The sequence below is a fragment of the Cervus canadensis genome, chromosome 4, assembly GCF_019320065.1.
Source record: "Cervus canadensis isolate Bull #8, Minnesota chromosome 4, ASM1932006v1, whole genome shotgun sequence".
NCBI lineage: Eukaryota > Metazoa > Chordata > Mammalia > Artiodactyla > Cervidae > Cervus > Cervus canadensis.
In genome coordinates, this window is record NC_057389.1 from 86,784,198 (window position 1) to 86,809,883 (window position 25,686).

Genomic DNA, 25,686 nt, shown 5'->3' on the forward strand with positions numbered 1-25,686 from the left:
CACGCTCTGCAACAAGAGAAGCTATTGCAATGAGAAACCCGTGCACCTCAACTAGACAGCAGCCCCCGCTCACTGCAACTAAAAAAAAACCCGCACAGGAAGGAAGACCCAGCACAGTCAAAAGTAAATAAATAAAATTATTAAAAAAACAAACAAGCATGAGGTCCATGAATGAAAAGCATCAACATGCCATGCACAGCAGAGAAGTCTCTTTGATAGGCCAACGGCTGATGTAAACATTCAGTCATTCATTTTGCAAATATTTATTATCTGCTGCATGGCAGGCACTGAGAACGAGCAGTCTCTGGCCTCTTGGAGCTGATATCCCAATTGCTGTTACTTTTCATTTCTTACGTTTCACTGGAGTAGACCTGATTTACAATGTTGCGTTAAGTTTCAGGTATACAGCCCAGTGATTCAGTGATACATATGCATATTTTCGTGCTTTTTAAGATTCTTTTTCCTTACAGGCTATTACAAATATTAAGTAGAGCTCCCTGTGCTGTATAGTAGATATTTTTTGGTTATCTTAAAAAAAAAAAAACTGACATTAAAAAACTAATTTATTTATTTATTTTTGTCTGTGCTGGGTCTTCCTCGCTGTTCAGGCTTTCTCTAGTTGCGGTGAGTGGGGGCTACTCTCTAGTTGGAGTGTGTAGGCTTCTCATTGCGGTGATTTCTCCTGTGGAGCATTGGCTCTAGGGCTTGTGGGCTTCAGGGATTGTGGCGCACAGGCTTAGTTGCTCTGAGGCATGTGGGATCTTCCTGGATCAGGGATCGAATCTATATCTCCTGCATTGCAGGCAGATTCTTTACCACTGAGCCGCCAGGGAAGCCCCCCCCCTTTTTTTTTTTGGTTGTACCTTGGGGCTTGTGGGATCTTAGTTCCCAGAGAAGCAGGGATTGAACCCTGGCATGTGCATGTGTGCTAAGTCACTTCGGTCGTGTTCGACTGTTTCCTCTGTCCATGGGATATCCCAGGCAAGAACACTGGAGTGGGTTGCCATGCCTTCCTCCAGGAGATCGTCCTGACCTAGGGATGGAACCCACATCTCCTGTGGCTCCTGCATGGCAGGTGCATTCTTTACCACTGAGCTGCCGGGGAAGTATAAGTAGTGTATAAGTACATAGTACTTTTCCATTCTCCTCCTGTGTGTTCGAAAACTGATCCCAGAGAGCTGGCTTAACAGCGGACCTGCCTGGCTTGCAGGGCCACCGTCAACAACCACATTGGGTGGCTCGGGCTTATATCCACACTGAGCTTCCCCATGGGCCAGGCGCTGTGTTGACTCCGGAAGGCTTGGGACTGCATGCCAGGCTTGAGCAGCCCCAGGGAAGCTCTGGGAGTGAGAGGAGATAGACCCAGGGCTGAAGGAAGCAGATAGCGGATGCCACACCCACAGCAGCTGGGCCTGTGTACCTCTGTGAACTTGGAATCTTGAACATGCAGGTTTGTGGGGACACTGATAACCAAGGGGCAGTCTGTGCTGAGTGGGACCCAACCCACTTTCAGCTCTGAGGGTCCTATTTTTTTTTTTTTAATAACTGAAGTACAGTTGATTTATAATGTTGTTAGTTTCCAGTATACAGCAAAGTGATTCAGTTATTTGTATGTATTAAAAGTTAAGTTAGTCACTTAGTCATGTCTGACTCTGCGACACCACGGACTGTATGCCACCCAGCTCCTCTCTGGATGGAATTCTCCAGGCAAGAATACTGGAGTGGGTTGCCATTCCCTTCTCCAGGGCAACTTCCCAACCCAGGGATCAAATCCAGGTCTCCTGCATTGCAGGAGGATTTGTAACCATCTGAGTCACCAGGGAAGTCCATTTGTATGTATGACTATATCTATAACTCTTTTCCCAGTTATACATATATATATATTCTTTTTCAGATTCTTTTCCACTGTAGATCATTACAAGATACTGAATATAGTTCCCTGTGCTACATAGTAGGTCTTTGTTGGTTGTCTTTTTTTTTTTTTTTTTTGGCTGCACGGAGTCTCCGTTGCTGCCTGGGCTTTCTCTAGTTGCAGTGAGCAGGGGCCACTCTTCGTTGCAGGGTGAGGACCCCGCACTGCAGTGGCTTCTCTTGTTGCAGCGCACAGGCTCTAGGCGCTCAGGCTTCAGTAGTTGCGGATTCAGTCCCTGGTGAGGGAGCTAAGGTCCCACAAGCAGCAGGGTGTGGTCACATTTTTTTTTTTTAAAGTTTTTAAAAAATAGACATTTACATTGAGATGACGGTAGAGTCATATGCCGTTGTAAGAAATCATACAGAAGATTGCAGTGTACCCTTCACCCAGTTTTCCCTGATGGTAACTGCACGCAGAACACACACAGAAGGGCTTCCCTGGTGGTCCAGTGGTTAAGAATCTGCCTTGCAACGCGAGGGACATGGGTTTGATCCCTGGTTCGGGATGATCCCACATGCCACAGGACCACTAGGCTGGTGCGTCACAACTATCGAGCCCATGTGCCGCAGTGACGGAGGCCGCCCGCCTCGAGCCCATGCTCCACGACGGGAAGCCTGAGCATGTGACGGAAGTAGCCCCTACTTGTCGCAACTAGAGAAAGCCTGCTCACAGCAACAAAACCCCAGCACGGCCAAAAAGAAAATAAATAAATCTTAAACACACACACACACACAGACAAGGAGGCTATGCCCAAGGAAGTTGAAGATTCCTGCCAGAGGACTTGAATCTCAGCCAAACGACAGGATTCCAGTTATTGAGTTTCCAGCAAGTGGACTTTTTGAAAGTCATGATCTTCTTCCACAGGGTTTTCCTTGTGTGAAAAAATGAACTTTTGCCTGGTCATCCTCTTGAATGGCCAGAAAAATCTTTCCAGCCCAGCCGAGATAAAATGAACTTTTCCACACTGAGAAACATCCAGAGGCCCTTTGTGCCACTAAAACTGCAGATGGAATTCGAAGCAGCACAGGCTCAGCGTCTTCCATTTCTTCCAAGCTCAAACCTTTCACCGGATAGTATGAGGGATAACAATCAAATGACTGGATTTGAAGAGATCCCTTTTTAAAACTTTTTAAAAAAATTTATGTTAGATGTGGTGGGTCTTTGTTGCTATGTTTGGGCAGATCATCGCGTGGCTTCTCTTATTGCTGAGCACTGGCTCTAGGGCATGGGCTCGGTTCTTGCGGCACTCAGGCTTAGTTGGTCTGCAGCATTTGGGATCTTCCTGGAGCAGAGATCGAATCCATGTCCCCTGTGTTGGCAGGCAGATTCTTAAGTACTGTGCTACCAGGGAAGTCCAGATTTGAGAAGATATTCTTTTTTTTTTTTTTTGAGAAGATATTCTTAATGACCTGTCACAAAGTGAACTACTTGGAGAACCCCACTTGATGGTTGGAGATAAACTTGGTTGGCTATAATGCAGTGTGCTGCTGATGGAAATAGAGGGGCTGTGTCTTGTTTAAGGGGCTTCCCAGGTAACTCAGATGGTAAAGAATCTGCCTGCTAAGGCAGGAGACCCAGGTTTGATCCCTGAGTCAGGAAGATCCCCTGGAGTAGGAAATGGCAACCCCCTCCAGTAGTCTGGCCTGAAAAATCCCATGGACAGAGGAACCTTGAAGGCTACAGTCCATGGGGTACAAAAAAATCACACACAACTGAGCGACTAGGACTTTCACTTTCACTCACATCCATACATGACTATTGGAAAGACCATAACTTTGATTATACAGACCTTTGTTGGCAAAGTGAGGTCTCTGCTTTTTAATACACTGTCTAGGTTTGTCATAGCTTTCCTTCCAAGAAGCATGAGTCTTCTAATTTCATGCCTGCAGTCACCATCCACAGTGATTTTGGAGCCCAAGAAGAGAAAATCTGTCACTGCTTCCACTATTATCCCTTCTATTTGCCATGAAGTGATGGGACCAGATGCCATGATCTTCGTTTTTTGAATATTGAGTTTTAAACCAGCTTTCCACTCACCTCTTTCCCCCTCATCAAGAGGCGCTTTACCTTTGCTCCATCAAAAAAAAAAAAAAAGAGGCGCTTTAGTTCCTCTTTGCTTTCTGCCAGTAAAGTGGTATCACCTGCATATCTGAGGTTTTTGATATTTCTCCTGGCAGGCTTGATTCCAGCTTGTAACTCATCCAGCCCAGCATTTCGCTTCATGTACTCTGCATATAAGTTAAATAAACAGGGTGACAATATATAGCCTTGTCATACTCAGTTCCCAATTTTGAACCAGTCCTTTGTTCCATGTAAGGTTCTAACTGTTGCTTCTTGACCTGCATACAGATTTCTCAGGAGGCAGGTAAGATGGCCTGGTATTCCTATCTCTTTAAGAATTTTCCAGTTTGTTGTGATCCACATAATCAAAAGCTTTTGTGTAGTCAACGAAACAGAAGTAGAAGTTTTTCTGGAATTCCCTTGCTTTCTCTATCATCCCAACAAATGTTGGCAATTTGATCTCTGGTTCCTCTGCCTTTTCTTGTACATCTGGAAGTTCTCGACTCAAGTACTGCTGAAGCCTAGCTTGAAGGATTTTGAGCATAACTTTACTAGCATGTGAAATGGGTGCTGCTGCTGCTGCTGCTAAGTCACTTCAGTCATGTCAAACTCTGTGTGACCCCATAGACAGCAGCCCACCAGGCTCCCCTGTCCCTGGGATTCTCCAGGCAAGAACACTGGAGTGGGTTGCCATTTCCTTCTCCAATGCATGAAAGTGAAAAGTGAAAGTGAAGTCGCTCAGTTGTGTCCTACTCTTTGCAACCCCATGGACTGTAGCCTACCAGGCTCCTCTGTCCGTGGGATTTTCCAGTCTAGAATACTGGAGTGGGTTGCCATTTCCTTCTCTGAAAATGAGTGCACTTGTATGGTAAATTGAACATTCTTTAGCACTGCCCTTCTTTGGAATTGGGATGAAAACTAACCTTTTCCAGTCCTGTGGCCACTGCTGGGTTTTCCAAATTTGCTCACATATTGAGTGCAGCACTTTAACAGCATCATCTTTTTGGATTTGAAATAGTCAGCTGGAATTCCATCACCTCCACTAGCTTTGTTTGTAGTGATGCTTCCTAAGGCCCACTTGACTTCACACTCCAGGATGTCTGGCTTTGGGTGAGTGCTCACACCATTGTGGTTGTCCAGGTCATTAAGATCTTTTTGGTACAGTTCTTCTGTGTATTCTTGCCACCTCTTCTTAATCTCTCCTCCTTCCGTTAAGTCCTTACTGTTTCTGTCCTTTATCATGTCCATCCTTACATGAAATATTCCTTTGATATCTCCAATTTTTGTGAATAGATCGCTAGTCTGTCCCATTCTGTTCTTTTTCTCTATTTCTTTGCATCGTTCATTGAAGAAGGTTTCCTTGTCTCTCCTTGTTATTCTCTGAAACTCTGCATTCAGTTGGGTATATCTTTCCTTGACTTTAATGTCTAAACTATTATTATTTTGTATTGACTGTTTTCCTTTCTTTCTGCATTTTCTCACTTCTCTGATAAAATTTGGGCTTCCTTTGTGGCTCAGCTTGTAAAGAATCTGCCTTCTATGTGGGAGACCTGGGTTGGATCCCTGGGTTGGGAAGATCCCCTGGAGAAGGGAAAGGCTACCCACTCCAGTATTCTGACCAGGAGAATTCCATGGACTGTATAGACCATGGGGTCCCAAACAGTTGGACATGACTGAGCGACTTTCACTTTTCACAGATTTTCACACAGATCTCCAATTATAGGAGTGGACTTGCTGGGTCATTTGGTAATTCTACATATGCCTTTATGGGCACTGGCTGAACTGTTCCCACAGTGGCTGCCCCATTTTACAATCCCACCAGCAATGTATGAGGGTTCTATGCCTTTGCCAACAATCTATTTCCTGGGTGGTGGTGGGTATTTAGTTTTTTAAATCACAGCCATCCAGTAGGCTGAAGTGGTAGCTTTGTGATCTGATTTTGCATTTCTTCCTGTACTACAGGTGGTGAGTATTTTTTTTTCATGAGTTGGCCATTTATTTCCTTTCTTTGGAGAAATGTCTATTTGGCTCATTTGCCCAGTTTTTGAACAGAGATTTTTTTCTGTTTTGTCGACTGGAAAAAAAATACAAGTGACCTAGAGGTTGAGAGTTATGTTTTATTTGGAGGAAATTTTTAGGACTGAAGTCCAGGAGGCAGCATCTCAAGTAACCCTGAGAGAACTGCTTGGAGGGGAGGGAGAGAGAGAGAGAAAGAGAGAGAGAGAGAGAGAGAGAGAGTGTGTGTGTGTGTGTAGGAGTCAGGTTACATAGAAGTTTTGCAACAAAAGGCAAGTAGTCTGAACGTCCAAAGTAATTTTGTGAATTAAAGAAAACCAGATAACCCAAGTTAAGGAATTTAGCACTTTTCTCTGTATGAGAAGATGCTAGAGTCTGGGCTCAGTGAAATCATTCCTTTGATATGCACCTCAGCTATCTCGGGACGATAACCTGTTTTCACACCCTGAGTTCCTCTGGGCTCACCAGAGGGAGTGACTGTAGTCTGAGGGCTGATAGAGGGCAGATATTCTCCTTCCCAAGTTCCCTTAGGTTCACTGGCTCACACTGGAGGGCTACAATTGCTGATGACTGTAACATCCTTGGTTATCGACACCACAGGAACTACTCCATTTCTCAGTTCCCTGCTTGGAGGATCTGGAGGAGCACCCAGAGGACTATAATATGGTATTGAATGAATGAGTGAGTAAATGTGTTTCAACAGGCAGTGGGGTTTGCACAACCAGCACCCACCTGCGCTTATCTGGGGGTGTGACTGCGACATTCATTGCGATGGTGGGTCTGCCCAAGGGGCACCTGTTTCTGCGACGGTCCTCCAATAACCACGCCCTAAACTGAACCGGGTCACTACCCCAGATTCCCACGTAGCCGCCTTCCTAGGGCCGAGATCCGGTTCAGGTGCGGTTGCCCTGGGCAACCTGTCGCGCTACGCTTCCTGTATTGATTCGAATCGCAACTTACGTCACGTCCTCCCGAGATGCCCGAGGCGCGCAGGCGCAACCGCGCGAAGTGGGCGGGGCGTGACGGGGCGCGGGCCCGATGCCCGGGCGCGCGGGGGCGTGGCGGGGCGTGGCGGCGGCACCCAGCGCGCCGGCGCGGGGGCGTGGCCGGTCGCGGGAGCGCGCGCGGCGGAGGAGGGCGCCGGAGGCCGCCGAGCAGCGGCCGACGCCATATTAAGGAGCGCGGAGCCCGGGATCCCGTCAGCTGCGGCCGCGGCCGGACGCAGCGGAGCTGCGCGCAGCACGGGTGGGCGCGTCGCGGCGCCGGGAGAGGCGGGGCCGGTGGAGACAGCGGGCGAACGGGAGCGAGCCAGGTGAGGCGGCTGAGGTCTGGGGACCCGCCCCCTGGACCCGAGCTGCGACCCCGGAGCCGGGCCGAGCCTGGCAGCGGCGTGGGTCTGTCCCGGGCCCCCGAAAACGAGCCGGCGATCCGACCCACCACTCCCAAGCTCGAGCCCCCCATCCGGGAGCCGGCCAGACCTCCGAGCGCCGCTCCCCAAGCCGAGCTAGGCCCGGGTAACCTCAGCATCCCATCTCCCGTCGGAACCCCCATGTCCGAGCCTTCCCCCAGACCAGGCCCTGGGTGACCTCCCCAACCCGAGCCACCTGCAGCCCGCCATCTCCCCGCGAGGTCAGCGTCCCTGTTCCTTCTAATTATGAGGTTGAGCTCTGACCACCCTTAAACCGGGGGACTCCCCAATCCGCCCACCAAAACGGCCGGCCGACGCCCTAATCCGTACTCTGCATCTCTGGCCTGTCAACCTCGGGTCTCCCGAGCTCCGGCCTGGCCCAAATTGAAACTGCCCCCCGCTCGCCCCCGAGCTGTCACGACTCACTCAGGTCTGGACCAACCCCAGTCCCCGCCCTGATAAAACACAATCCAAGCCATGTGGACCCTGGAACAACCGGGCTGAGGGTGCGGAGACACTGTCCGTCGGCGCTCCCCATTGTACTCACCGCGCCCCTCTCTGCTCCTGGCACACGGAAGCAGTTAGACGACGAGTTTTGAATACATAAGTGCCCCTCTGGCTCCCGGCTCCTCTGGTTTCTGCTCCTGCCTCCCTCCCTTTCAGTTTGTCCCATTCTGACCACGACCCACCCAGAATCCACCTCTCCATTTCGCTGCTGACTCCACCAAAATCTGAGACCGCCTGGCTGTGCCCAACCACTCTCCAACCCGGGATCATTCTGGTCTTCCTCCAAGCACAAGCGCAGCCACTTGGGAAAGGCCACAGTCACCCCATCACAGCCATCTTCCACAACTAAAAACTGACCCCCGCCTCCCATTGGCCTTGCGCTATTCTGACCTGCCCCCAATTAAAAGCCCGAGTTCCACCGTTGTGTCCATGTCCAGCCTAAACCCGTTTTGTTTCCCCCCATCATATCTTCTCTGGGTTCAAGGGCCTTTAGATTGGGGACTAGATTCCCCCGCCCCCACCCTGGTACACTGAGCAATGACCTCATGCCTCTGGCTGTCGAGGCAACACCCCATCTTCTGTGCCCCTCCACCCCACTTCTCACCATCCCTTGAGTGAGGACAATTTACCTAAAGAAAAACCATCCACTAAGACCTCATGCAGCCAGATCCCTCCCCCAGATGGGGCCATGTGGGAATGTCTGTGTAATAAAGACCTTTGAGGGGTCTCTCCTGATGGTAGTGGCTGGATCTGTCTTCTGGAAACTGATGAGATGTGGGGGTAGGGGGGGCGTCCCCAGAGTGGTGCACCTTGTCGCTTGGAACACCTCCCGGTCCCTATATGGGTAGACTGTCTCTTGCGTCTTCGTGGCCTGTGATGTGGAGGGCTCCTTCTGTTTTGGCCACACCAGGCTCGTGTTTCTTCTGAACACTCCTCTCAGAGTGGAGGCAGGTGTGCTGGCCACTCACTGGTGCTTTGCGTCGTGAGGTTTGATTGCTCCCAGAGGGTTCCATTAATGATGCAGGCCCTGCCTCTCCAAGGCCCGGGGCCCTGGTCATCAGACAATGCTTGGCTCAAGGGACACTTGCTTTGCTGTGGTGAGGGGCAGTGTCTCCCGTGACTGTGCTGGCCAGCTTGCTGCCAGGACTGTTGCCCAGGAAGGTCTCAGAGTCTGTGCCTGGGCTGGTGGCGTCTGTCTGGGGCTGGGCACGGGGGACCTTGAAACCTCAAGAAGCTTCAGAAGCAGATCTTCATAGATGCTCACACTGGGCCCTCTGTTCCGGCCGGAAGTCACCTGCCATTCATATTTATTGGGGCTGCTGACTGGGGCAGGATTTGTGTACCAGCGACTTCTGCCTTTGGGGAGGCCCACAGTGGCATTGGCTGTGGGGACCTTTCGCTCAGCGTTACTGAGAGGGATGAGGATCAGAAGCCAATCTATCTTCCAATCTATCTGGGACTCCAGGCTGACTTGGAGATTGAGGGACTTGTTCTTAGAGAAAGCAGCCAACTTGGAGCACCCTGTAATCCTTCTCTTCGGGAGATTTTTGTCTGGGACACTGGCAATGTCTGGGGACATCTGTGGTTGTCACCACTGGGGAGGTCCTAACATTGAAGGGGTGGGGGCAGAAATGGGGCTTCACACCCCATGGCGCCCAGGATGGTCCCCCACCAAGAATGATCTGGCCCTGATCCTGAAAGTCCACGGTGCCAAAGTTGGAGGCCTGGGACCAGAGCACCGACCAAAGCCTGTGAGTGCCAAGTCTCCGTGTCAGTGCCCTGAGACGCTGGGGCTGGAGAGCCCTGGCTGGAGCGGATAGAGAGTAGGCAGTCCATCTTGGGGATTGGCACAGGGAGCCAGTGGCCTGCAGAGCTGGGAAAGGGGTATTCAGCCCTCCTCTTCTGCCCCAATAGCTCCCAATGCTGCTGGGAGCAGTGCTGCTGCTTCGTTGTATCAGCCAGCTCGTCAGCTCCTCTGGTCTTGGCCCTGCCTGCCCCTTACTGCCTCCCCGAGCTTTTGGCTGCTGCGGAGCCTGCCTGGTGCAGGCAGGGAGTGTTTAAGTCGGGACAGGCGCAGGGCCCAAGCTCCCCCTGACAGTCTCCACGGGACTTGGTGGCCTGACTGCTGTGTCCTTGGCAAGCGACTGCCTTCTCCTGCCTCAGTGTCCTCGGGTGTGAAGGGAATGAGAGCACGCACTGTGCCCCCTCTCGGCCCGGCCTCCTTTAGTCATCCCGCCACCACTCACATGGCAGCCTGCACCTTCCCCTCTGTCCTTCAGTCTCCTCCACTGTTGTTCACACATTAAGTCATGTCCAACTCTTTGCGACCCCATGGACTGCAGCACACCAGGCCTCCCTGTCCTTCACCATCTCCCAGAGTTTGCTCAAACTCAAGTCCATTGAGTCAGTGATGCCATTCAACCATCTCATCCTCTTTTGCCCCCTTCTCCTCCTGCCCTCAGTCTTTCCCAGCATCAGGGTCTTTTCCAATGAGTCGGCTCTTCGCATCAGGTGGCAAAAGTATTGGAGCTTCAACATCAGTCCTTCCAGTGAATATTCAGGGTTGATTTCCTTTAGGATTAACTGCTCCACGATGTTTCTCTTATTACCTTATTTTTGTGGGTAACAGCTTTACTCAGATAAAATCGTCATGTTCCACAATTCACTCACTTAAATTGTGCAGTTGGGTGGTTTTCAGTATGTTTATGTGGTGTGTGCATCTGTCACCACTAGTTCCAGAGCATTTCCCTCAGCACTCACTCCCAGCCCCTTCTCACCCCTGGTGACCACTAACCCACTCTTAGTCTCTGGATCCGCGTCTTCCTGGCATTTCATATAAATGGCATCACACAACATGTGGCCTTCCGTGTTTGGCTTTTCTCACTGAGCATCACATCTTTGGGGTTTGTTCATGCTGTAGCATGTCCTCTTTTTTGTGACTGAGTAATTCTGTCGTGTGGATGGGCTCTGTCATGTCTCTGCACCAGTTGGCAGGCCCCTGGACTGTTTGCACTTTCTGTCTGTTGTGAAGAGAGCTACTGAGGACAGCTGGGGCACCCTCCTGTTCCATCTCGGCTAGGACCCCTCTGCTCACTCTTTGTGGCCTCCCCGCACCCTCAGTTTCCTGTCCTCGGTTGCTGCTGGTGCCCAGACCTGGCTCCTGACTGCAGGCCCACGTGGCCAGCGGCCCGTCATCCTCCCCTAGGTGTCATGTGGTGTGTTCAGAAAAGGCGGCCCTTTCCTCAGACCTGCCCAGCCCCCTCTCTTGTGTCCCCCAGCCTCACCTGGGACGACTCCTCTCCACCCCCCCATCTTGTTAGGACCACCTGCTTTCTCACCTGAGCAGGCAGATCCCAGCTCCCCACCAGCCCACTAAAGCAGCTCTCATGAAGCCTCTCCCCCATCCTTCCCCACCCCTGCCACCAGCCTCCCCAAGGCACAGCCCAGGAGATTGTTCCAGCCTTCTCACCTTCCCTCTTCCTGCCCCCAGTGTGCTCCCCCCAGACCATGCCTTCCAACCCCCCACTCTTCCCCAGATCAGAACTAGTCTGGGAGTCATAGGGTTGTGACCCTCAGTGAGAGTGTCATCTCTGCCAGGCCTGAAGCCGCTGCAGGAGGCAGGGTCAGGCTGCCATGGTGACAGGGAGGCTGCTTGAGGAGGTGGGGGGGACAGATGCGGGGTAGGCGTGAGTGTCTGTCTGTCTGCACTCATAGAAGGGCTGAGCATTGAGAGGTCAGTGCTAGTCTTCAGAACTGGAGGAGGCAACTTTCCCCCCTAAAGAGTCCCCTAAACCAGAGAGTCTCCATCAAAACTGGGGGTGCAACATCAGTGGGTGGGGCCAGGGATGCTGCTCAACCCCACAGTGCCCAGAAAGGTCCCCACAGGGAACGACCTGGCTGCGTATCAGTGTGTGTGTGTGGGGGGGGCTGCCCTCAACATGCTAGGCTTTTGCTTCTGCCACTCCCACCCTGGACCCATGGGTGGGAGCCACAGTGAGGAGATGGAGGAAGTACCTGTGACACTCACTGCTGCCTGTGAGGGGTGAGGTCCCTGTGCCCGGGTGTGCAGGCGGACGCAGAGATCTGTGAAGGCTCTGGGGTCCTGGTGGGACACGATCAGGAGTTGTGATCACATAGATGGTCATGAGTCACTGCTGTGGCGCTCGAGTCCTTCCTTTCCGTAGGCTTGCATTCTTTGAGCTGCTGCAGACCCAGATGCCCTTAAGGCCTGAAAGCCTCACCCAGTCTGACGGGAGGGTGTGCCCTTTGAGCCGAGAGGTGAGGGTGAGGGTTAGAGTGGCAGTTTCACCTGGAAGTGAGACTCTCTTGGGGATGTGGTCACGGACAGGAGCGCTGTGTTGACAAGGCTCTCCACGCCTCCAGTCTGTGAGTCCTGGGGCACCACGACTCCCAGGAGACTCCCTGCTTGGCAGCTGCTACACCTGCCTGCAGACGGGGCTGTAAGCCTCTGCTAAGTGAGTGAGTGAATGAATGAATGAACGACAAGAAGAGGCTCAGGTGCGCCGCCAGGCCTCCCCCCCAAGGGATTCTCCTCAGTCGCTTGGAAGGCACTCTGTCCCCTCCTGGGCACAGCCTTGTCCTTTCTTGTCTTTAGACGTGAGGGGCTGCTAGCTGGTTGGGCCCCCTCTGCAGGTGCAGCCACTCCCTTCTCAGGTCCCTGTCTGTGCCTTCGCGGTGGCAAGGCCCAGAGCTCAGGTCCTAGTCCGGAGTCAATGCCTGTACAGCCGCCGCCAGCCCTCTTGCTGGTGGGAATCCCACTCCTCTCCTCTTCTCAGGATGATGCTCCCTTGTCCAAGGGGAGACCAGTCCTTGTCACCTCTGGGGACAGTAGAGGAGAAGATGGGGCCCTGCCCTGTCCTCCCCACGTGCCGCACAGCCTACGTCACTGGGCAGTGGAGGGGTGGGAAGCAGGTGCAGCTGGGACCTGTCGTGCGCCCCTCACTGAGCCCCTCACTGAGCCCAGGAGACCAGCTTCACTCCCTAGCGCCCGCTTTGGGTCAGATTCTCTACCATCTGCTCCGTGGAAGTTGTACCCGGTTTCACCCCTGCACTTGTGGTGTTACTCCATTATCCCCACTTTTGAGATGAGACAGGTTCAGAGAGGAGAAGTTGCTTGCTCGAGCCAGTTAGCCAGTAAGGGTCGAAGCCCAGACAGAGCCAGCTCTGTCCCCCTCCACAGCCCGCCCTGGGACTGGTGATGATCGCAAGGGGATCCACCAGGGCCGGCCAGCCTGCGCCCACGTGGAAGAGGCAAAAGCAGAGACTCTGCTGGGAGCAGAAAATTGGAAGACCCCCCATTTCTGGTTGGGTCTCTCTCTGTGGAACTTCTCCCCTCAGAGTCTGGCTGGAATAAGACAACCAGTTACCCTGCCTTCTCAGGGGCTGATGGTCAGGAAGCCATGGCCTGGCACCAGGGCGCCACAGTCTTCACGATCTTCACCTGCACGCCTCGTGGGCTGGGAGGGGGCCTCCTGGAGGGTCAGGGACCCCTTCAGAGGCTGCGCCCCGAGACGATGGTTCTCAAGGAGCCCCAGGCGTAGGTCGCTATGACCCCTGATTGGATAGCTGCCACTTGAGCCGGCTGGTGCTGCTGCACCCTGGCTGTGATGACCAGTTCCGAGGGGGCCTGGGAGCTTTAGATGGCTGACCTGCTGGTGCCAGGGTGCCCACCAGCCTCCCGAGCCCCAGGGTCCCTCCTTTGTGGAACAGGGGTAGAGTTGAGCCTGGGGACTGCATTGAGTCATGCACCTGGACTGTCTGGCGCTTCGCTGGCTGCTGGAGCAGCACAGGTGTGCTTCGTGTCCCTGCCCTCAGCTGTGTCCTGACGGCCTCCCCACAGGGCTGGGAGCAGAGTCCGTGCCCCGGGATGCAGTGCCCACGGGCTCTGCCGGCTTGTGTCCTCCCCTCCCTACCCCGTGCTCCACTTGGGGAGCCTGTGTGACCTCCCTCCCGGAGGCCAGAGTCACCCTCTCTAGGCTGATGCTGCCTCCCCCCCCACCTCAGGGGACACTGGACTGTGTCTGGAGACATCAGTGGTCCACATAACTGGGGGCATCCTGCTAGCATCAGACAGGTGGGGACCTGGGGGGCTGCTCGCACCCACAGTGCCCTGGATGGCTGGGATGTCAGCAGTGCCTTGGGGACAGGGGAGGCCGGCAGCTGCCTGGAGCCCTGAGTCATGAGCCACATCACGGGGTGTCTCCTTGGCCTCAGAGCCCCACAGCAGGAAAACAGCAGGAGCGGTTCTCAAGATAAGCAAGGCCCCAAAGGACCTGCAGTTGGTCTGAGCACTGCTGGAAGCAGGGCTGGCATGACCTCACCAGAGGTATGCCCAGGATGCTGCCCTCCCCTGAGGAGGCCTCGCAGCGACAGTGGGAGGGGCTCACTATCCTGGTCCTGCCCCGCAGGCCACCGTCTGACCTCATTTCCTCTGTGGGCTCAGGGAGGGGTGGTTCCTGCCCGCCCTTGGGGCTGCGGTGACTGGAAGCCAGCGTCTGCCCTTGTGTTCCTCCTCTGGTGGGACCCCAGCTGTTAGGAGGGCTCTTGGGGCTTGGACACTGGGTTATCTTCTGGCCCCTGGGTCCCTGCCAGCCCATGCTGTCATTTCACTGGCCTGGCCCTGTAGGGCCTTTCCCCAGCACTGCGTCGGGTCATCCTCTCCGGGGGGCCGTGACAGGCACTGGGGTGTGGAGTGGCATATCCAGCACCCACAGTCATGACAAGCACAGGTGTCCCCAGGCTTGGCCCGGTGTCCCCAGGGCAGGACCACCCTGGTGAGGACCTCTAGGTTGTACTGAGTGCCTGGTAACTGGAAATCCTGCGGGCTAGAGGGCTGGGTGAGGTCGGGGGTTAGTGAGAAACTGCAGGGGAAGCCTCCTCCAGTAGGGCAGCGGCTGGAAAGCCAGGAGTTGTTAGGAGACAGGCAACGGGGGCAGAGTGTTCCTGTGCACAGCTGGCCATGCCCCTACCATGGAGAGTCTTCCGGTCTCACGCCCGGCGTGCGTGACCCCCACTGTGTCTGGCTGCTTATTTCTGTGAATGGCTGGCGAGTTCCCGAGACAGAGTCCAAGAAGCACAATGTGACCAGGCAGGAGACCAGGGCTTCCTTCCTCACTAGACCCTGTTCTCTAGTTCCTCTTCCCAGAGCCGACCGTCTAAGCCTTCTGAAAATAGCTTGTTCTGCACAGTGTGTTGTGCGTGCAGTGGGTCCCCAAGACCCCCACCCCTTTACCGCAATGCCTCTGGCAGCAGGGGGAAAAGGCCAGGCCCCCCAGGTAGAGATCTGAGCTCTGTCCCCTGTTTTCCTGAGCAGCCTGCATACAGCAGCTTCCCTGTACACACGGGTTTGCACACGTGTGCTAGAGTTTCTAAGCGGAAATTCTTAGAAGTCAAAAAGGATGTGCGTTTTTAGCTTTTGGAAGCTGTTGCCAGATTTCGGCTCCTGCCAACAGCGGGTGGGAGTGTCTCCTCTTGGGCGAGGGTGTGTCCTCTAATCCTGGAGCTCTTCAGTGTGAGGTGGGAGTCAGCATCTCCCGCTTCTGCTTCTGATCCTCCCCCTCCCTCTTATAAGGACCCTGTGATGACACTGGGCCTCCCAGGGAATCCTGGGTCATCCCCATCTCAGGGGCCTAAACCCCGTCTGCAGAGCCCGTTTTGCCATATAAAGAACACAGCCACGATCAGGGACTAGGGACTTCTCTGATCCTCAGCAACCACACCTGTCAGCAGTAAGTCGCCTGCCCGCTGCACGGCCTTCTGCAGACTGTCCTGTCGGGATGTAGCCCACAGATGGCGAGGGGCGCTTCACACGGGCGTGCTGACTGGATTCAGATTCAGTGCACACCCGGTGCCTGGACACTCAACGTCCTAGCAGCAGCTCCTTTGTGCATCCCAGAAAACCGGTCTCCACGTACTCTGCAGTGACCTCAGTGCTTTGGGCTCTTAACTTCTGGTGTGTGGGCTGCATCTGCGCTGCTCTCGGCCCTGCCATCTGCCCACACAAGGAGCCGCTGGGGCACTGACATGGTGGCTTTGGTCTGAATGGAGAGGCCGTGGTTTCCATCAGCCCTGTGGGCAACCCCCTCGCCATCCCTGAGCTGAGGCCCCAGAGGGGCTGCCCCTGAGCACATGGGCTCCAGGGAGCTTCCTGCCCGCCATGCAGCAGCAGAGGCCCTGTTGAGGTCTGTGGAGTACATTCAGTATGTCGGGCTGGGAAGTTAGCCCTCTGAGCCTGGTTTCCATGTCTGCCAAGCAGGGACAGCCACTGACCTAACTTGGGCGCTGGACCAGCTTTGTGGCTCCTCTCAGCGTCCATAGCCTGCTCACAGGCCCCTTGGGGGAGGAGGAGTAGAAGGCCAGAGAGGGATATGACTGGCAGTCATTTCAGAGGCTTTGTCTTGTGGCCACAGTGGACAAAACACGTCCAGGGACCTCTGCCAGACAGGATGCCAGTGGCCACGAAGGGGTGGCTTCTTTCACAGATTCACTGGAAATGGGAGTGGGGGTTGGCGGTGTTGCAACCCTGTTTCTCTCAGCGGGAAGCTCGCTATCTGTCCATGACAGGGATATGGGCCAGCATGGGCTCGGAAGAGCCCCAGGCCAAGTGACGGGGTGCCGTGGGCCCGGAGTGGGGGAGGGAGGGCAGGTGGACCTCCAGGCAGGAACCCTGTTTGCCCCACCGGCTCCTGACCCCTTGCCCAGCCTCACCGTCCTCATCTTTGCAAGCGGGTGCAGGCAGCCAATTCACAGGTGACTGGTGGCTGTGTTACAGTCCCTCAGGGTCGAACCCCACGGGCTCTGCTTTGGCCAAGTGTCTGGTTTTGGGCCAAAGCCACACTGAGGACGCCCTGTGCGATAGTGCGTGGCACAATCCCAGTGAGGGACAAGGACCTGACAGGCTTGTGCCAGTGCCCGCGTCTCAGCCCAGGGTTAGGCCCAGGAACTCGGGGAGCCTGTGTCTGAGGTTGTGGAGGTAGGACGTAGGCAGATCCGCCTGAGCGTCTTGTAGTCTTGTGGTCACGTGTAAGAGCAAATGTTCTTTGATTTCCTTTCTGTCTGCATGAATTTGACAACTCTGGGACCTCCTAAGAGTGGAATGACACAGTATGTGGCCTTTTCTGTCTGGCTTCTCTCACTGGGCATCATGTCCTCAAGGCCCACCCGTGGTGCGGCAGGTGTCAGAACCTCCTTCCTTTTTTAAGGCTGAGTGATACTCCACTGTGTGGATGGACCACATTTGTTTATCCATTCACTTTTGACGACTCTTGGGTTTCTCTTCTTGGTTTTTGTTTATAGTGTATGTAAAGGCACTTGAATACTGGCTTCTTTGTGGGTCTCTTTCCTTTCTCCTGGGTGTCTATCTGTGTCTTATCTTGAAGTGCACTTGCTGGGTTGCGTGACTGTGTGTATTTGATTTCTTGAAGAGTTGACAGGGGCAAGGGGCTGGGGAGTCAAGTGTTTAACGGACAGAGTGAGGCATGAGTGTTTCGTGGGCCCAGAGCTTCAGCTTGGGAAGACGGGGCAGTTCCGGAGATGGTGGGAGGATGGTTGCAGGCAGTGCGAGTGAGCCAGCGCGTTAAGCTGTGCACTCAGCCGTGGTGACGATGGCGAATTTCATGTTGTGTGTGCTTTGCCATGTATGTGTTTTTAAGGCAGGAGTGGACTTCGCCAGGCACCACATCTAGGAATGTGTATTAGTAGACTTAATTCCTGATTCATATTTGGTCTGTCACCAGCTGTGTGCTGGCCTGGAGGCTCGGGGGCTGGAGCTAGCCTGGCCCCACCTGCACGTGGCCCTCCAGTTGAAGTAGAGTGACAGTGGTGGGGAGAGGCAGCGGGGTCTGGGGATGCCGTGCTCCCTCCAAGCCTCATGCTGCCCTCCATCGGGAGGCGAGAGGCTAGTGTGTGGTCATGGGCACCCCGGACCCAGGTCTGCTGTCCCCCTGGAAAGGGATTGCTGCTCTCTGCTGCATCCTGTCCTGGAAGGTGCCAGCCCTCCTGCCTCAGGCCTCTCTCTCCAGCCTCCCCTCATGCCGCACTCTGACTCCTGTCCTCAGAGTGGCCTCCCGACTAGGGGACCTGGCGGGGGACCTGTCTGTCCACTGGCGGCAACGTCCCTCCACCAGGCAGGCCTCGTGCTCAGTCAGCTCCGTGGGGAGGGCCAGGCAGCTGATGGAGCCCCTCCCCACTCCTGCACCCTCTTCTGTGCTTTGGGACCAAAGCTGCTCTGCTTAGAGGAAGAGGCATTAGCACTACCACTCCTCTCTCTAGGGGCCCCAGGAGCGAGGATGTGGTCCAGAGGTGGCGAGACTGTGGGCTTCTTGTTGTGGTGGCTTCTCTTGTTGCGGAGCATGGGTTCTAGGTGCCGGGCCCTGTGCGGGAAGAGGAGGGGGCCTGGGGGCAGGTTCCTCACAGGACAACCAGAGAGGAACCTGTCTGCCCCATCACGGCCCTCTGGGCTCCTAGGGGGAAGGCCCCACATGGCCGGGGGACTTGGCTGTTGCCCAGGGTACCCCGTGGTCACCAGCGACCAGGGGGCCGCTGTCTGCCTGTGCTGACCTCTCCCCCTCTCCCCACCAGGCCGTCCAGGGCCGCTGAGCACAGCTGGCAGGCTGTGCCTGCCCGCCTCACTATGGACCAGGACTATGAGCGGCGCCTCCTGCGGCAGATCGTCATCCAGAACGAGAACACGATGCCGTGCGTGAGTGCTGGGGCCGGCGTGCCAGCGCCATCCTGCCCGGTGGAGCCTGTGGGGTGGGGATGGTGGGGGCCCAGGTGTGCTCAGCTGCTGGGCTTTGTCTATTGAGAACAGAGGTGCCCAACAGGTGACGCACACGTTCTCCCCCACGGTGGCAGCATGGTCACACCCAGGTGTGAACCCCCCCAGCACCTCCCCACACTTCCTCTGCTGCTGGGGCCACAGACCCCTCATTCTCTGGGGGACTGGGACAGAGGAATGGGGGGAGCTGTTTTGCTCTTTCCCAAGCTCCCACCCCCTCCGCTATTTGTAGGCTCCCAAATGTGGCAGGCTGTGCCCACCGCTTCTCAGCACTCTTGGCTCTGCGCAGGCTGTCCAGAGTGGGCTCCTTCCCGCCTCTTCCAGTGTCTGGGGCTGTTGGCACTCCTTGGCGCACAGACCTGTCCGCCCCACCTCTGCCTTGTCTCTGCGTCCCCTTCCTCTGTGAGCTGATGTCTCTTGTCTCCTCTGAGGACACAGGCCTTAGGTTTGGGGCCACACTGCTCCAGTGTGAGCTCATCTTAACTTGAGAACACCTGCAGGGACCCTATTTCCAGTTAAGGTTGCACCCCAGGTCCCAGGGGCGGGACCTCAGCATATCTCTCTAGGGAGCACAGTTGAACCTCCCTTATAGGAGAAAGGATATTCCTGGGACATTCCCACTGCCTGATGCCGGGGCCGGGGAAGAGACTGTGTGGGGATGTGGGTGGCGGGACCACAGGCTGGACGCTCTGTGTTCTGTGCCGTCAACTCTTCTGTCCGTGTGTGACCCTCGGAAATGGATTGCAGTTCGTGGCGATGCCCACACTTGGACTCTCGCTCTCTGGCCTCTTCCTGCCAGGGAGTGGGACACACTAACTGAGCCTCAGACATGGTGCCACTCACAGGTGCCAGCACATGGGTTACTCCCAAGATCAAATCCTCAGCCAGAGGCCACGGACAAGGAGACATAGTGGGCGGGGCCTCAGTCAGGAAGGAGACAGTGGCCTTGGGGGCTCTGAGGCACCCAGCCCACCCTGCCGTCCTTCCAGGTGGCGGAGATGCGGCGAACTCTGACCCCTGCCAACTCCCCTGTGTCCTCCCCCAGCAAGCACGGAGACCGCTTCATCCCCTCGCGAGCCGGTGCCAACTGGAGCGTGAATTTCCACAGGATCAATGTGAGGGGCTGCCGGAGGGCGGAGGGTGAGACCCTGCTGTGCAGCCTGGGGGTAGGGGCCCATCCTTCCCACTCACTCTTCCTTCCCCTCTCCATCCACAGGAAAATGAAAAATCCCCCAGCCAGAACCGGAAAGCCAAGGACGCCACCTCGGACAATGGCAAAGGTCAGCACTCAGGTTCCCCTGGCCCCAGCCCCTCACCCCAGCCTGGCCTCACGGAGCTTGGTGCCCACAGATGGCCTGGCCTACTCGGCGCTGCTCAAGAACGAGCTGCTGGGCGCTGGCATTGAGAAGGTTCAGGACCCACAGACAGAGGACCGCCGGCTGCAGCCCTCCACGCCTGAGAGGAAGGGCCTCTTCACGGTGAGCCCGCTGGCCGCCGCCGCCTCCTACACAGCCCTGCCCGGGGCTGGAGTCCCAGAGGGTGGGGACCCCTTTAACCCCTGCCTCACGCCAGGCTCACCGCAAGCCACCCACCACCCCTTTCACGTGCGAGCCCCAGGGCAGCGTCAGAGGCCTGGCTTGGGTCTCCCCTGACCCAGAGTTGAGGGGCTAGTGGCTGTGGGGCAGGAGAGATGGGCGGACACCAGCAAGTCTGTGGGAGGACACCTCGGGGGCCAGGCCTGGTTTGCTGGGAACACGCATCTCCAGTCAGAGCACTTCTGGTTTGGCGCCCTGTGTGCTCCCCTCCCAGGGGCTCAGGGCGCCGGGGCTTTGGGGCACAGCATCCGCTCAGAGGTGTCCCCCACCTGCAGTACTCCCTCAGCACCAAGCGCTCTAGCCCCGATGATGGCAATGACGTGTCCCCGTACTCCCTGTCCCCCGTCAGCAATAAGAGGTGAGTCCAGACCCGCACCGGCTGGGGAGGGGGCAATGCTGGGGGCTGTGCAGAGGTCAGGGAGGCTCCTGGAGGAGGCGCCAGGCAGAGGGGAAGTGGGTTGTCGGAGCTCAGGGTGGCTGAGCACCCATGCCGGAGGGTTGGTGGCCATGGGGTCACCCACAGTTCTGGAGTCACAGAGTGTCAGTCAGGATGAGCAGGAAACACCGGGGGCTGCTGGAAAGGGAGACTGTGAAGTCTGTGCAGTCACTGCAAAGCCACTGCCCCATCCCCACCCTGCAGTCAGAAGTTATTGCGGTCTCCACGGAAACCCACACGCAAGATCTCCAAGATCCCCTTCAAGGTCCTGGACGCTCCTGAGCTGCAGGACGACTTCTACCTGAACCTGGTGGACTGGTCCTCCCTCAACGTGCTCAGCGTGGGGCTGGGGACCTGCGTGTACCTGTGGAGTGCCTGCACCAGCCAGGTGGGTGCTGCTGAGTGCGTGCACATGTATGTGTATTGCGGGGAGTGGTGCTAGGGAGCGACCAAGCCAGGCCAGGCCCTGTGTGAGCGATGGGGGAGCTGCTGGGGCCTGGATACTTCCCAGCCACCCCCTCCTCCTACCCCGTCTCCTCAGGGTACAGACCATCCCTGCCCCGGGCTGGCTTCTGGGAATTAGAGTCTTTGCTCCCGGCTTGAGCACAGGGCCCCCCACCCAGCAGTAACTCCCCCTCCTCTGAGTGGCTGCTGGCCCCCAGGGTGGCATGTTTGAGGGACAGAAATACATGCTGGTGGGTTCAGAGAAAGCGAGTGGAGCCCCCCACAGAGACACCGGCACACCACATACACATCCCATACAGCCCGTGGCCAACACCTGCTGCAGGGCCCCCCAGCTGTGATGCCCATGCCCCTCGTCTGTGTAGTCAGCATCACTGTGCTTGTGTGTGTCCCCCAGCTCCCAGCTACCTCCTGGGGCCCACAGTGAGGCTGTTGCTCACAGGCCTGAGGTGTGAGGGAATGAGAGAGTGAAGGGGTGGGTGGATGGATGGATAGACAATCTGGGCCTTAAAGGAGGAATGGGCTCCACGTCTGTCGCACCAACATTACGCCTTCCACCAGGTGACCCGGCTCTGTGACCTCTCCGTGGAAGGGGACTCAGTGACCTCCGTGGGCTGGTCTGAGAGGGTCAGTACACCAGCTCCATCCCCTTGCTGGGCAGGGTTGGCACAGGGGAGGTCTGACTGGACTTCACTGGAGGGGCTTCCACAGTGGTGGGGGCCTTGCACACCCAGAAGGAGCCTTATGGTCATTTGTCCAGCCCTAGTGACGTCTGCACCCTGGCTGTCCCCAGCCTGGTGCAGGTGGTTAGATGACAGACACAGGGGCGGGCAAGTTCACTCCACACGTTGATGCGTGTGGATCTCTGTGCATGTCATGTGGGTTTTAACAAACCTAAGCTCCACATGACTATCTGCCTGGGTTCCTAGGAGAGGGATCCGATGGCCCATGCGTTAAGAGACTTTGGAGGGAGGGGGAGGGGAGGGCCCCATTCTGGACCTGACACCTGCCCACGTTGCCATCCTAGGGGAACCTGGTGGCTGTCGGCACACACAAGGGCTTCGTGCAGATCTGGGACGCTGCTGCGGGGAAGAAGCTGTCCATGCTGGAAGGCCACACCGCGCGTGTCGGTGAGGAGCCGCCTGGGGGCAAGGGTGGGGGTGTGCTGCAGGGCCAGGCTGCATCCTCAGCCTGCCCTCCACCTGGCCGCAGGGGCACTGGCCTGGAACGCTGACCAGCTCTCGTCCGGGAGCCGGGACCGCATGATCCTGCAGAGGGACATTCGCACGCCCCCCCTGCAGTCAGAGCGGCGGCTGCAGGGCCACCGGCAAGAGGTGTGCGGGCTCAAGTGGTCCACCGACCACCAGCTCCTCGCCTCGGGAGGCAACGACAACAAGGTAGGCCAGCTCACTCCTGCAGCCCCCTCTGTGGAGCAGGGTGACGGGGTGTGCCCCGAGGGACGCCAGCCTCACGGCCCCGTCCCCGCAGCTGCTGGTGTGGAACCACTCGAGCCTGAGCCCCGTGCAGCAGTACACGGAGCACCTGGCTGCCGTCAAGGCCATCGCCTGGTCCCCCCACCAGCACGGGCTGCTGGCGTCCGGGGGCGGCACGGCTGACCGCTGCATCCGCTTCTGGAACACACTCACGGGGCAGCCGCTGCAGTGCATTGACACCGGCTCCCAGGTGTGCAACCTGGCCTGGTCCAAGCACGCCAACGAGCTGGTGAGTGGTGGGGTACAGGACGGGTGGGCAGCAGGCGGGCAGGGCCCGGCCAGCCGGGTCTGGCAGAACCTCACCCAGGCGCCCATACCCAGTGACCCCCAGAGAGGCCCAAGGGCTCTCATGGGCAATTGGTCCCTGTGTCGGTCCAATCGTGGACCAGGGAGCCAGGCTGGTGGATGTCACCTGCTGGTCTCTGCACCCTTCAGGCAGGCCCTAGTGCTCTTGCGCCTTGTGGATGCATCTAGGGGCCTGGGACGCTGGCATAGTGCCCTTTCTGTCCCCTAGGTGAGCACGCATGGCTACTCACAGAACCAGATCCTGGTCTGGAAGTATCCCTCTCTGACCCAGGTGGCCAAGCTGACCGGGCACTCCTATCGGGTCCTGTATCTGGTGAGTCTGCCTGCCAGGCCCAAGAGGCAGTACACCCAGCTGCCCAGGTCTGTCCTCCACTCTGGGCCAGCTCCGGGCCCCGGGACCAAGTGACAGGTAGAGGCATTGTCACTCTGAGTCTGTTTCACCAGCTCCCTGCCCTGTGAGCAAGGGTGGCTCTGTCCACTGTGTGATCTCCAGGTGTCTGCTTCCACATGGAAGTGGAAGCTGCTGCAGATAACCCCGTGTGCTTGCTCAGGTCATCTCTAGACAGTTCACTAAGCAACCGTTCTCATGTGTCTGGAGATAGGAGCCCCTCTTCTCACACACATGCCCTCATCAACATTTTGGTGTTTTCCAAAAAACACTTTTGTCCTTAAGCCAGCGAGTCCTTTGCCGAATCGCACAGAGAGATCGTCCCTTGTTACGGCAGGCAGGATGTCCTTTGTGTTTTCCCCGGGTGCCTGCAGCTGCGGGGACAGTGGCTTCTCTCTCCTCCCGTAGGCCATGTCCCCTGATGGAGAGGCCATAGTCACCGGTGCTGGAGACGAGACACTGAGGTTCTGGAATGTCTTTAGCAAAACCCGTTCAACAAAGGTAAAGTGGGTCGGTATCAGCACCAGATGTTCCCACTTGTGTGCCCCCAGCATGTCCTGCCCGCCCCCCCCCACCCTGCCAGCCGGGATCTCTCCAGAACCCCCACCCCTCTCTGCTTCTGCATCGCCTGGCCCCCTTGCACATCCTGGGGCGCTCACCATGCCAGGTGCCCTCACAGGCCCCTCCTCTGGCCCAGAGCCTCGGGGTCCCTCTGGGCAGAGCTTCCCTCCCACACTTGAGCGGCGGGGCTGGGCTGAGGGCTCAGCATCACCCCTGTGTATCCTGCAGGAGTCCGTGTCCGTCCTCAACCTCTTCACTAGGATCCGGTAAACCCACAGCTACCGGCCGTCTTGGTCGCAGAGCAACACCTTGTCAGCGTGCATGGACCCTCTGCTCCCCCCCACACGGGCCCAAGATCGGCAGCAGGGTGGGGCGGGAGCCGGGCCTGGAGAGACCCTGAAGATTCCATTAAAGCCTGATTGTGAACCCTGTTGGCCGGTGTTTGGGGCAGGGCCGGGGCGGGCAGCAGCAGGAGTGGGGCTCTGGCTCCCCACCCTGGGCGGCCCCGGCTCGGACAGTGTGCCCAGCGCAGGACGACTGCTGGACTGGCCGTTTCCATCATCCGTCACCACCACTGCCTCATCAGGGCTGCATGCTATGCCCGGAAGCATGTGCCCGCCGCTGCCCACGCCTGCTGCAGGACAGGACAGCTGGACACCACGCCGGTCGGCCGGGAGGGCTCACAGGGACTTGCCCTCTTGAGGGGTCTCTCTGCAGCCGCCTCTGCTCTCCCTGACCCGACCGCCCCCCGCTGACTCTGAGTGCACGACATTGGGAGCAGGCCCCAGGCAGGCTACATGCCAGAGGTCATCTCAAGGTGGACTTGTTATCTGAGGAGAACTCTAGGGGGAGTCTGTCTGCTGTCACGTGTTCACCCCAGCTGAGCCCTCGTTGCTCACGGGGTCACAGGCAACTGTGATTCTTGGCATTTGCAGGGTAACAGTCAGGGTAGCCTGAGGGCAGACTCAACCCCAAGGGTCAGGTCCTGTGGGTGCCTGGCCCTCCCCAGCCCTTCCAGCTAGGGCAGGGGGCACCCCAGGGTCCCCCAGAAGTTTCCTGAGCTTCCCCTGGCTCTGGGCCCACCTGCCTGTCATCCTCCACCCTGTTTCTGCTGCACCTGGAGGAGACGGAGGAGGGAGGCGAGGCAGGTGTGGCCAAGGGCCCAAGCAGCTGCCTCCCCCTCCCCTTCTGAGGTGGGAGGACATGGATGGATGTGGACAGGGTGGGGCAGGCCCTGCAGGAGCCCTGCTCTTGGTTCTGAGTACCTTTGCCCCTCGGCAGCCAGTGTGTGCATGTGTACATACGTATTTGTGACTTTCCTTTGGATTTGTTTTTGTGTTTGTGTAAATCAGTCCCCAAATGTTAAGGCTCGCTGGCAGGGAGCACTGACCCGCCCCCACCCCTGGGGAAGACAGGGGTCACAGCTCTTAAAGCCCTAGCATTCAGAGGGTGCGCGGGTGGCTGAACTTGGCGAAGGGTGGGCCTGCCCCCAGCTGCTTGCAGGGGGCAGAGGGACAGTGTATATAGACATGTGTATGCCCATTGGTCCAGGTCTTATTTTTGTTTGAGTCTTTTTTTTTTTTTTAATAAGAAAACAGTCCTGTGTCTACCGCACCTGCCCTGGCTCTGCTTGTGGGCCCTATACCTGAGGGCACAGACAGGGCAGAAATGATGAAGCACGTGTTGTCCTCCGATGCAATGGCGGGGCTGGGCATGGGAGTGGGCGGCAGGTGGGAGAGCCAA

At 56.7% G+C, this 25,686-nt stretch overlaps 2 protein-coding genes and 1 pseudogene across 4 annotated transcripts in view; 2 read left to right on the forward strand and 1 right to left on the reverse strand.

Annotated features, from left to right (window-relative positions):
* DOHH (deoxyhypusine hydroxylase) overlaps window positions 1–8,046 on the reverse strand; it is a 23,048-nt gene extending 15,002 nt beyond the window's left edge. The window contains exon 1 of the mRNA XM_043466163.1: window positions 7,945–8,046. The gene's annotated coding sequence lies outside the window, so the exon portion shown is untranslated. The remainder of the gene's footprint in view (window positions 1–7,944) is intronic.
* On the forward strand, window positions 2,508–3,387 carry LOC122440909 (annotated as a pseudogene).
* Window positions 7,086–25,557, forward strand: FZR1 (fizzy and cell division cycle 20 related 1). 3 transcript variants are annotated; one of them, XM_043466134.1, is made up of 14 exons: window positions 7,086–7,301; window positions 18,504–18,624; window positions 19,748–19,817; window positions 19,919–19,982; window positions 20,053–20,180; window positions 20,573–20,655; window positions 20,938–21,121; window positions 21,757–21,822; window positions 22,223–22,325; window positions 22,408–22,592; window positions 22,684–22,917; window positions 23,203–23,307; window positions 23,791–23,892; window positions 24,172–25,557. In XM_043466134.1, the coding sequence occupies exons 2-14, from the start codon at window positions 18,569–18,571 to the stop codon at window positions 24,211–24,213; spliced, it is 1,422 nt and encodes a 473-aa protein (XP_043322069.1). In that variant the 5' UTR covers window positions 7,086–7,301; window positions 18,504–18,568; the 3' UTR covers window positions 24,214–25,557. The 3 variants fall into 3 exon arrangements, with proteins under 3 accessions (XP_043322069.1, XP_043322067.1, XP_043322068.1); XM_043466132.1 differs by having other exon boundaries at window positions 7,089–7,301; window positions 19,692–19,817; XM_043466133.1 differs by having other exon boundaries at window positions 7,089–7,301; window positions 19,692–19,817; window positions 23,791–23,883.
* Window positions 25,558–25,686: the final 129 nt, after the last annotated feature.